The sequence below is a fragment of the Coregonus lavaretus genome, assembly GCF_964263955.1.
Source record: "Coregonus lavaretus genome assembly, chromosome: 12".
NCBI lineage: Eukaryota > Metazoa > Chordata > Actinopteri > Salmoniformes > Salmonidae > Coregonus > Coregonus lavaretus.
This window is the reverse complement of record NC_139999.1, coordinates 37,419,493-37,431,818: the sequence shown is the minus strand read 5'-3', so window position 1 is coordinate 37,431,818 and position 12,326 is coordinate 37,419,493. Positions and strand designations below refer to the sequence as shown.

Below are 12,326 nucleotides of genomic sequence, written 5' to 3'. Positions count from 1 at the left end.
ATGGAGGTAATGCGATTCCACTGAATCATTAATAGCAGAAGCACGTGCATGACCTGGGAATAGAACAGTACTATTTTTAGCCTTCGTTGATTTGATATCATTCATAGTTTACATATTTTGGGGTTAGGCCTAAATCTAAACTATTTTAACCGTTGTACAATTGCAATTTTAACCACTAGATGGAGACTCTGTGTCATTGTTTATGAGAGCCAGTTAAACGTAAACCCGTTGCTTGGCATTAATGTAACTTGTCATTTTCATTAGCGGTGCTGCGTGACTGTTCGGCTTGTTTTTGTGAGAATCCGGAAGGGATCAGGGTCACATTTCCCTTGCCGTCTGGAGTATCAGGTACGTCTGTTGAATGAAAATGTTAACTAGCTAGCTACAACAACGAACAATATTTTTGCAGATCCAGTCATTGCAATTGTGTCAGGGTGTTTGGTATTGGTTCGATACAGCCAGATGTGGCCAGCTTTCTTCGAAATGCGAACGCTAATATGCTAGCAGCTAGCGTGCGTTAGCTTCGGGCTCAAACTATAATTTACTAGCAATAATGTCAGCCAAATAATATTAAAGGAGTTTGGGGGGTGTCAAGTCGTTATCTTGCTATTCAATTCCATGCTTCTAAGAATACTATTGTGTGTGGATGTTTTGTTCTAAGCTAGCCAACCAGCTGATACAACAGTCTTGCCAGTTTTGTTTGTTTGTTTGTTAGCTACTAGATAGCAAGCGAACTAACTACCTTTTTCGTCCGTCTAGCAAGAACAATTTTGGTCTTCTTGACATTTTAGCAGAGTAACTATTCGTCTTCACTGTTGTAAAATGCTAATTTAACGAGTTAATATTTTCACGACTGTATAGTTGAGCATGATATAAGGTGGTGTAAAAATGTATGTCAAAGGAATACTGGACGCTTCACACATTCAGTGCTGAATGCAAGAGCAGGCAAGGACAATCTGTCGGTGGGAAATGTAGACCTACCAAAAATCCACATCAGGTGCAATTGTCACAGGTGAAGTTAGTTGAAATTTGAAATCTAGTTATTTAAGTGAACAACTACAGTAACTGGCTAGCCAATGTATTTATTTGCCAAATTAATTGTGATTTATTGAGTCCTCAGCACTGGCCAACTGAGAACTGAAGTGCCAGGCTTCAGCAGGACACACGGGCAGAGGACAGGTCATCAGGCAGTCTCCCTATGTCAGGCCGAAACGGGTCTGCGAGCGATGCAGACTGTCGAATCTCGGAGGACTGCCGTGTCCCGGATGTAGAGCTGATGGAGCTGGGACCCCTGCTGGAGGAGGCGGGCCGGCAGGCAGCGGGGAAAGGCATGATGTCGGAGGTGAGAGTGGGGGAGACAAAGGTTACATCCCAAATGGCACCCTATTCCCCCTAATTTTGATCAGTTTCCTATGGGCCCTAGTTAAAAGTAGTGCACTATATAGGGAATAGGGTGTCATTTGTGATGAAGCCGGACTCAACTGCTGTATTACCACAGGTAATTTCTAAAGCATGGCGCAGAATCTTCCAAATCAACATTTTGAAAGATTCAGGTGGTCTGCAAACACCAAAGTTTCTAATGAAAGCATGGGTGTATTCAGAGAGGTGAAAGTTCAGAACGTTGTAGAACTCCTTATTGGCCTATTCTACATGGCAGACAAATTGGTTTGTTCTACACAATGCGTTTATCTGAATGTTCTGTAGCGTTGCACCCTCCTAAATAGACCCCAGTTGAAGACAAAACAAATGTAGGGTGAGGTCATTGAGAAATAGAGCTCAGCTTGGTGGGGTCACACCTAAGTAATGGTCAGGGAAAAGTAGATCAAAGCCAACTAGGATTTGTTTCTCATGTGTTCACTATTATACTGCACCGCTCTACTCGCCTAACTAAATCACCTTCCACCTTCTCTCTGGCTGTCTGCAGGGGGCCTCAGTTCTGCCTGATGATGATGATGATGACGACGAAGAGGTGGAAGGGGTCCTGACGCTGCCCCTCCAGGCTCACCACGCCATGGAGAAGATGGAGGAGTTTGTGCACAAAGTAGGCATCATTGGGCTGTTCCAGAAAGCAGGATCATTAAGTTAGCCAGCTAACTTTGATAACAAGCCAAATATATCTCTTGATTTTCTGATTCATTTAGAAAGCTAAACTTGAATATGGGTTGTTGGTTGTCGAGTCAATTATACCATGCCCATTTCAAGTCTATATTTCTTGAAAATATGAAGTTATTTCAGAATTCTGGGACAGTTAGCTGGCTAACTCATTGATCCTGCTTTCTGGAACAGCCCCATGGCTGCTCTGTCTAAGTTCATACACAGAGAGAATAAGACTGGTGAGATGAACAGGACATTCATGTAAGCCTATACCCTTGTGTTTCAGGTGTGGAAGGGTAGCTGGAGGGTAATCCCTTTTCATGTCCTGCCGGAGTGGCTGAAGGACAACGACTACCTCCTGCATGGACACCGGCCCCCGATGCCCTCCTTCCGCGCCTGCTTTGGAAGCATCTTCAGGATCCATACAGAAACAGGGAACATCTGGACCCACCTTCTGGGTGAGTGAGTGTGTGAGATACACTAAATGGCCCAAAGTATGTGGACATCCCTTCAAATGAGTGGATTCGGCTATTTCAGAGACACCCGTTATAAAATTGAGCACACAGCCATGCAATCTCCATAGACAAATAATGGCAGTAGAATGGCCTGTGCTGAAGAGCTTAGTGACCTTCAATGTGGCACCGTCATAGGATGCCGCCTTTCCAACAAGTCATTTCGTCAAATTTCTGCCCAGATAGAGCTGCCCCGGTCAACTGTAAATGCTGTTATTGTGAAGTTGAAACGTCAAGGAGCGAAAACAGCTCAGCCGCGAAGTGGTAGGCTACACAAGCTCACCGAACGGGACCGCCGAGTGCTGAAGCGCATAGTGCATAAAAATAGTCTGTCCTCGGTTGCAACACTCACTACAGACTTCCAAACTGCCTCTGGAAGCAATGTCAGCACAATAACTGTTCATCGGGAGTGTCATGAAATGGGTTTCCATGGTCAAGTAGCCGCACACAAGCCTAAGATCACCATGCGCAATGCCAAGCGTCGGCTGGAGTGGTGTAAAGCTCGCCGCCATTGGACTCTGGAGCAGTGGAAACGCGTTCTCTGGAGTGATGAATCACGCTTCACCATATGGCAGTCCGACAGACGTATCTGGGTTTGGCGGCTGCCAAGAGGACCCTACCTTCCCCAATGCATAAGTGCCTACTGTAAAGTTTGGTGGAGGAGGAATAAGGGTCTGGGGCTGTTTTTCATGGTTTGGGCTAGGCCCCTTAGTTCCAATGAAGGGAAATCTTAACGCTACAGCATACAATGACATTCTAGACTATTCTGTGCTTCCGACTTTGTGGCAACAGTTTGGGGAAGGCCCTTTCCTGTTTCAGCATGAGAATGCCCCGTGCACAAAGCGAGGTCCATACAGAAATGGTTTGTCGAGATCGGTGTGGAAGAACTTGACTGGCCTGTACAGAGCCCTGACCTCAACCCCATCAAACACCTTTGGGATGAATTTGAACGCTGACTGCCCGACCTCACTAATGCTCTTGTGGCTGAATGGAAGCAATTCCCCGCAGCAATGTTCCAACATTTAGTGGAAAGCCTTCTCATTAGAGTGGAGGCTGTTATAGCAGCAATTGGGGGACCAACTCCATATTATTGGCCAAGAATTTTGAATTATATGTTCGACGAGCAGGTGTCCACATACTTCTGGCCAATCCTCACATGTTTAACCTTATGCCTATAAAGTTGCTGTGAAGCACAAGTCCATGTTCCCCACAACTAGGGCACATTCAGTAGAAGTTCAGCGTGCTGCTGTTAAGCAATGCAGTCACTTATCCATACTACATAGCAAAGAATTGTGCCTCCTCTACACATCACATTTCCATATACAATGGCCTTGATTGTGCCCCCCAATGTATATACAGTATGCCCCATAGAGATCCCTTTCTTTTGCTAATATTAATTTGTTATGATATGCCCTATATGATTACTGATCCACTAATGATGGCCTCACCTCTCCAACCCCCAGGGCTGATCCTGTTTATTTGTCTGGGCACATACACCATTCTGAGGCCCAACATGTACTTCATGGCGCCCCTGCAGGAGAAGGTGGTGTTTGGGATGTTCTTTCTGGGCGCCGTGCTCTGCCTCAGCTTCTCCTGGCTCTTTCATACCGTCTACTGCCACTCTGAGAAAGTGTCTCGCACCTTCTCCAAGTAAGGCCACATGGCCCCCCTCCCTCTTGCTCACGCAGAACTTTGTTTGTTTTCCAATTAGCACTCCTGTGTTTCTGAGAAGAAATGTAATGTTTCATTTCAGAAATGGTTTTAAGTTGGAGTGTCATCCAAATGGATCTGCCTCATCCTTCATCAAACCTCCACGGTGTTGTTTCTCCCTTTAGGCTTGACTACTCAGGTATCGCCCTGCTGATCATGGGTTCCTTCGTGCCCTGGCTCTACTACTCGTTCTACTGTTCCCCGCAGCCACGCCTCATCTACCTCACCATTGTCTGTGTGCTGGGCATCGCCGCCATCGTAGTGGCCCAGTGGGAACGCTTCTCCACGCCCGCGCACCGGCCCACACGAGCAGGTGCTGCACCACATATTAACCAGCCTGTCAGAGTGAACTGTGACGTAGATACAGAGCAAGGACATGCATGTAAATGTGTTAATACAACATACCATATAGCTACTATCTTTATAGTAAGATTTGTTAATTTTATTTGAATGTTTCTATGAATATCGCTAGCAACAACAGAATAAGCACATTTTTAATTACATACCTAAAGTAGAAAAGAGGAGAATATCGTATTGCTAATGATGTCAACTTTATTTCTCAACTCCTGATATAGAGCAAATTACACTCATTGGGGCCAATTACTCACTGGAGTATCTGACAGGCTTTGAAGAAGCACCTGCAAATAGGCTACCAGTCCATTATAATGTGGGGAGGTCAAAAAAATGAAACTATCTACCAAATCTATTAATTTTAAAATGTTTTACTTCTCCTTGCCATTATCATTTACCTGATGATAGGACAAGATGTGGGGGGGAAAAAAGTACAAAATATATTTTGCTAACGTATGATGGGTTGCTGGTTTTCCTGGGAGGGGGTCGCTGGGCAAGAAAAGGTTGAAGACCCCTGTCCTATACTACGGATTCTCCAGCCCAGTGCTTCCACCAAACAACCTTTCCCCTCCATGTCTCCCACAGGAGTGTTCATGGGCCTGGGACTGAGCGGCATCGTCCCCACAGTCCACTTCACCATCGAGGAGGGCTTCGTCAAGGCCACCACTGTGGGACAGATGGGCTGGTTCTACCTGATGGGCGCCATGTACATCACTGGCGCCGGACTGTACGCCGCCAGGATCCCCGAACGCTACTTCCCCGGCAAATGTGACATCTGGGTAAGACAGGCACTTTTTTTTTTTACCCTATTCCATTTATACTGCAACACTCTGGTCAAAAGTAGTGCACTATATAGGCTGCCATTTGGGATTATTATATAATAATGTTATGGTCATTTATCAAATGCTTTTATGTGATGTGACTTACGTTCTCACGTTCTGTACTGAACTGTAGGCATATGCGGCCCATGCAGTAATCAAACCCCTAGAACTTTAGGTTTGCAAACGCCACGCTCCAACCAGAGGAGCCTTTGGAGATACTCTGGATGCATCCCAAATGGCACCTTATTCCCTATTTAGTGCACTACTTTTGACCAGAGCCTTATGGGGTTAATGCACTAAATAGAGAATGATGGTGCCATTTGGGACGCACCTCTGACCTCCCTCTCTCCTCAGTTCCACTCCCACCAGATCTTCCATGTCCTGGTGGTGGCAGCAGCCTTCATCCACTTCTACGGCGTCACCAACCTGCAGGAGTTCCGCTACGGCCTGGAGGGAGGCTGCACTGACGACACCCTTCTCTGAAAGCGGCCCAGCTGTGGCCCCCTCAGCCATTTGCTGGTCGATCCGCCTCCCTACCCTATAAAGTACCGCTGGAACACGCCATGGTCCCCCGTAGCTCCTTCTCTCCACCCTTCTTCTCCTCCCCTGATTTGCTCATGTCATACTTGGTTTTCTGGTGGTGTTTCTCTGCTTGGGCTCCTTTCTCCCCATTTAAAGTAGCTTTAGCCAGTGAACTATATGGAGGGGCATCCCGCCGATGCGGCACCACTTTTTTAAATCAAAATGAAGCTCTAGGCTTGACTTTAGCTCATTAAGAACAACAGGGTTTTGACCAGATTGATTACATGTTCCATTGAAGGATGGGAACCTTTTGAGAGTCATAGAGATATCGTAATGGTGTCTTTCTTGGCCTCCAGAGCTTCCTACATCAAGCTGTAGGAGGCTTATGTGATAGAATGGGTCTGGGTTGGGGTCAATACATTCCATATTTATTCTGTCCTCTATAGCTCAATTGGTAGAGCATGGCGCTTGTAACGCCAGGGTAGTGGGTTCGATCCCCGGGACCACCCATACGTAAAAATGTATGCGCACATGACTGTAAGTCGCTTTGGATAAAAGCGTCTGCTAAATGGCTTATTATTATTATTATTAATTGAAATTCAATTAATGAATTGAACATTGAAAAGTCCTAATTGAAAACAATGGGCAATTCCAACAATTCATTAAGGGTATTTGATTCTGTTCATAAAAATACATTTTGACAAGCAGTCAACCCCAACCCAGGTATGGGTTATGGAACTGGAAGGCAAACAATTAAATTACTTTCCTACAAGACACGGTGCTTGGTACCCTTACCCCTCAAGTCCCTTTTCAATTGAACACAATCTTGTATGATTGATAGCTAGTATGAAACTAACCTTGCAATGCACAATGGGCAAATCTGGGAATAGGTCCTCTTTCTCTTCTCATCTTGAGTTTCGTTTCTTTTTAAGGCTAAATTTCAGAACTCTAAAGGTCAAATTATTGCACCTTAACAGTATGTTATTACCGTTTAAACGTTAAGTCATTGCATGGGGTCCACCATGTAGTGTGAATGAATAATAATTTAGTATTCCTGTGCCTTACATGCAAACCTCACCGGCCACGTTGCGAACGCGAGCATTGCAAAATAAATTTACACATGCATGTTCTTCAATCATTTCACTCACCGCTCGCGTGAATGAGTGTCTGCGTAGCCAAGCGCTAGAATAGAACTTGGTTCTATTTGAGAAGCACCACATGCTGCAAGTCCCCTCCTTATTGGATATCAGGAAGATAACTAGAAACTAACTAGGTTTCCCTTTTTATCTGTGGATTATTCGTCCGAGTAGAGAAACGCATGGCCGGTGTAGTCAGCATGTTAGGCCAATGGAAATAGTTTTTAAATAGATGGGTCAATATTGCATTCAAGTGAACTTCATTAGGATCTCCAGATATGATAGGAACCTTTTTATCTTTTTTCTTATATCAAATCACTATTCAACTTTTGACCTCCAATAGGCTGACTTTGTGGCTTTATTACAAAGACTAAGCAATCTGTGTATTCTTGACTTTGTGTTGTATCCTGTGTAGACAAGTTGATGGATCATACATTTCCCTGAAATGTAAACACATAATAAATATTTATTAATGGGAACCAAACCAAGTCATGCATCTTCTGTCCGATATAGTGATGTTGCACTACTTTTCACACGCATGAACATTGTTTTGTCACTATATTTGTTTAGCCATTTGAGTTACTAATGCTGCTTCAATGTAGTCCATTTCATGGCGTATTGATAGACTGACCATATTAATGCCACATTTGTCTATCCACATCTATACAAGTCATAATTTAACTGGAGTGTTGCATATAATTTAATCACTCCTAGTACAGTGCATTCGGAAAGAAATCAGACCCCTTGACTTTTTCAACATTTTGTTACATTACAGCCTTATTCTAAAATTGATTAAATAGTTTTTCCTCATCAATCTACACACAATACCCCATAATGACAAAGCTGCCAAGGCAGCAGCTACTCTTCCTGGGGTCCAGCAAAATTATGGCAGTTATACATTTAAAAAACATTACAATACATAACAGATTTCACAACATATTAAGTGTGTGCCCTCAGGCCTCTACTCTACTACCACATATCTATAACACAAAATCCATGTGTACTTGTGTATAGTGCGTATGTTATCGTGTGTTTGTATGCATGTGTTTGTGTTGCTTCACAGTCCCCGCTGTTCCATAAGGTGTATTTTTAGATGTTTTTTTAATATAATTTTACTGCTGGCGTGAGTTACTTGATGTGGAATAGAGTTCCATGTAGTCATGGCTCTATGTAGTACTGTGGGCCTCCCATAGTCTGTTATTGACTTGGGGACTGTGAAGAGACCTCTGGTGGCATGTCTTGTGGGGTATGCATGGGTACCAGTAGTTCAAACAGACAGCTCGGTTCATTCAACATGTCAATACCTCTCACAAATACAAGTAGTGATGAAGTAAATCTCTCCTCCACTTTGAGCCAGGAGCGATTGACATTATTAATGTTGGCTCTCTGTGTACATCCAAGGGCCAGCCGTGCTGCCCTGTTCTGAGCCAATTGCAATTTTCCTAAGTGCCTCTTTGTGGCACCTGACCACACGACTGAACAGTAGTCCAGGTGCGACAAAACTAGGGCCTGTAGGACCTGCCTTGTTGATAGTGCTGTTAAGAATGCAGAGCAGCGCTTTATTATAGACGGACTTCTCCCCATCCTAGCTATTGTTGTATCAATATGTTTTGACCGTGACAATTTACAATCCAGAGCAATTTAGTCTTCTCAACTTGTTCAATTTCCACATTATTCATTACAAGATTTAGTTGAGATTTAGGGTTTAGTAAATGATTTGTCCCAAATACAATGCTTTTAGTTTTTGAAATATTTAGGACTAACATATTCCTTGCCACCCATTCTGAAACTAACTGCAGCTCTTTGTTAAGTGTTGCTGTCATTTCAGTCGCTGTGGTAGCTGATGTGTATAGTGTTGAGTCATCCGCATACATAGACACACTGGCTTTACTCAAAGCCAGTGGCATGGCGTTAGTAAAGATTGAATAAAATAATGGGCCTAGACAGCTGCCCTGGGGAATTCCTGATTCTACCTGGATTTTGTTGGAGAGGCTTCCATTCAAGAACACCCTCTGTGTTGTGTTAGACAGGTAACTCTTTATCCACAATATAGCAGGGGGTGTAAAGCCATAACACATACTTTTTTCCAGCAACAGACTATGATCGATAATGTCAAAAGCCGCACTGAAGTCTAACAAAAAAGCCCCCAGAATCTTGGAGTCCACCTGTGGTAAATTCAATTGATTGGATATGATTTGGAAAGGCACACCCTTGACATATATGGCCCATCCAGTTTAACAGGATTTTTGATAGTTAAAATCTCATCCATAGAATTTGCTTTCTGAGAACCTAAGGGCATTGGGGACGTTTTAGTGGTAAGGCTAAAGCAACCGACTGACGAAAGTCGAGAAGTGAAGTCAGGGGAGGTGCAACCACAGAACAATGAGCCAGATATTTCACCGGATGTATAAATGTGAAGCATCCGGTTTGCTTTTCCACTCACTACCAAATATGGCCAGTGGGAGAAGATGGAGCGAGATGGATTTTGGCTGACATTCTGCTAATTTTCTCATCATTAAACATTTTATCTCCATACAGTATTCAGTTTCTAAAACTAGAATCTGTAACAAACAGCACTGCGTTTTGTAGACTTTACCCAAAGTTGTAAAAAATTGCGTTGTTTAGGAGTGCAGGGGTGAATTTAGTTATTTCACACGGGCACTTCACACAGTAGGCGTTACCTAACAGAAATATGCAAATAAATGCTAGAATGCACCAATAGGATCTCACTAGCTCGCGATTATCTCTACCCACCTCCTTACTTCAAATCAAATCTAATCAAATCAAATTTTATTGGCCACATGCGCCGAATACAACAGGTGCAGACATTACAGTGAAATGCTTACTTACAGCGCTTAACCAACAGTGCATTTATTTTTAATAAAAAAGTAAAATAAAACAACAACAAAAAAGTGTTGAGAAAAAAAGAGCAGAAGTAAAATAAAATAACAGTAGGGAGGCTATATATACAGGGGGGTATCGGTGCAGAGTCAATGTGCGGGGGCACCGGCTAGTTGAGGTAGTTGAAGTAATATATACATGTGGGTAGAGTTAAAGTGACTATGCATAAATAATTAACAGAGTAGCAGCAGCGTAAAAAGATGGGGTGGGGGGGCAGTGCAAATAGTCCGGGTAGCCATGATTAGCTGTTCAGGAGTCTTATGGCTTGGGGGTAGAAGCTGTTGAGAAGTCTTTTGGACCTAGACTTGGCACTCCGGTACCGCTTGCTGTGCGGTAGCAGAGAGAACAGTCTATGACTAGGGTGGCTGGAGTCTTTGACAATTTTGAGGGCCTTCCTCTGACACCGCCTGGTATAGAGGTCCTGGATGGCAGGAAGCTTGGCCCCATTGATGTACTGGGCCGTACGCACTACCCTCTGTAGTGCCTTGCGGTCAGAGGCCAAGCAGTTGCCATACCAGGCGGTGATGCAACCAGTCAGGATGCTCTCGATGGTGCAGCTGTAGAATTTTTTGAGGATCTGAGGACTCATGCCGAATCTTTTCAATCTCCTGAGGGGGAATAGGCTTTGTCGTACCCTCTTCACGACTGTCTTGGTGTGTTTGGACCATGATAGTTCGTTGGTGATGTGGACACCAAGGAACTTGAAGCTCTCAACCTGTTCCACTACAGCCCCGTCGATGAGAATGGGGGCGTGCTCAGTCCTCTTTTTTTTCCTGTAGTCCACAATCATCTCCTTTGTCTTGGTCACGTTGAGGGAGAGGTTGTTATCCTGGCACCACACGGCCAGGTCTCTGACCTCCTCCCTATAGGCTGTCTCATCGTTGTCGGTGATCAGGCCTACCACTGTTGTGTCGTCGGCAAACTTAATGATGGTGTTGGAGTCGTGCCTGGCCATGCAGTCATGGGTGAACAGGGAGTACAGGAGGGGACTGAGCACGCACCCCTGAGGGGCCCCCGTGTTGAGGATCAGTGTGGCAGATGTGTTGTTACCTACCCTTACCACCTGGGGGCGGCCTGTCAGGAAGTCCAGGATCCAGTTGCAGAGGGAGGTGTTTAGTCCCAGGGTCCTTAGCTTAGTGATGAGCTTTGAGGGCACTATGGTGTTGAATGCTGAGCTGTAGTCAATGAATAGTATTCTCACGTAGGTGTTCCTCTTGTCCAGGTGGGAAAGGGCAGTGTGGAGTGCAATAGAGATTGCATCATCTGTGGATCTGTTGGGGCGGTATGCAAATTGGAGTGGGTCTAGGGTTTCTGGGATAATGGTGTTGATGTGAGCCATGACCAGCCTTTCAAAGCACTTCATGGCTACAGACGTCAGTGCTACAGGTCGGTAGTCATTTAGGCAGGTTATCTTAGTGTCCTTGGGCACGGGGACTATGGTGGTCTGCTTGAAACATAAAAATAAATAATAATATGCCATTTAGCAGACGCTTTTATCCAAAGCGACTTACAGTCATGCGTGCATACATTTTTGTGTATGGGTGGTCCCGGGGATTGAACCCACTACCTTGGCGTTACAAGCGCCGTGCTCTACCAGCTGAGCTACAGAGGGCCACACCATGTTGGTATTACAGACTCAGTCAGGGACATGTTGAAAATGTCAGTGAAGACACTTGCCAGTTGGTCAGCACATGCTCGGAGTACACGTCCTGGTAATCCGTCTGGCCCTGCGGCCTTGTGAATGTTGACCTGCTTAAAAGTCTTACTCACATCGGCTATGGAGAGCGTGATCACATAGTAATCCGGAACAGCTGGTGCTCTCATGCATGCTTCAGTGTTGCTTGCCTCGAAGCGAGCATAGAAGTGGTTTAGCTCGTCTGGTAGGCTTGTGTCACTGGGAAGCTCTACTTGTTCTGCCCACTATGATTAATTTGCTCTGAATGCAAACGACAGGCTCTGGTCTATCTTGGGTTATTCCAAAAAATCTTTGGCTGATCCCTACTGATGACCCGGTTGGACCCATCAGGAGGGATCAGCCAATTGTGAGAAAAAAAAATGACTACTTAAAAATGGAGATTGCCTCAATGACGTTGCCCATGCTGTGACAGATGCTATATATATATATATATATATATATATATCTATGATCTTGGCAAAGTTGGTTCCTGTTTCAGTCATGTCTTTGGTCACGCTCACATGAGTCAAACAAAAACACCCTAATGATTGGTAGACAATAGAGCTGATGGCTGCAGGCGATGGCAGCAGGATGAAGTTGGTGA

The 12,326-nt window shown here is 44.6% G+C and overlaps 1 protein-coding gene across 1 annotated transcript; it reads left to right on the top strand.

Annotated features, from left to right (window-relative positions):
- The first annotated feature begins 259 nt into the window (after window positions 1–259).
- LOC311138988 (adiponectin receptor protein 1-like) lies at window positions 260–7,623 on the top strand. Its single transcript, XM_084173808.1, has 8 exons — window positions 260–348; window positions 1,121–1,342; window positions 1,925–2,041; window positions 2,381–2,552; window positions 4,070–4,256; window positions 4,442–4,629; window positions 5,253–5,446; window positions 5,843–7,623. Exons 2-8 carry the CDS (start codon window positions 1,199–1,201, stop codon window positions 5,969–5,971), a joined length of 1,131 nt encoding a protein of 376 aa, XP_084029934.1. The 5' UTR covers window positions 260–348; window positions 1,121–1,198; the 3' UTR covers window positions 5,972–7,623.
- The last annotated feature ends 4,703 nt before the right edge of the window (window positions 7,624–12,326 follow it).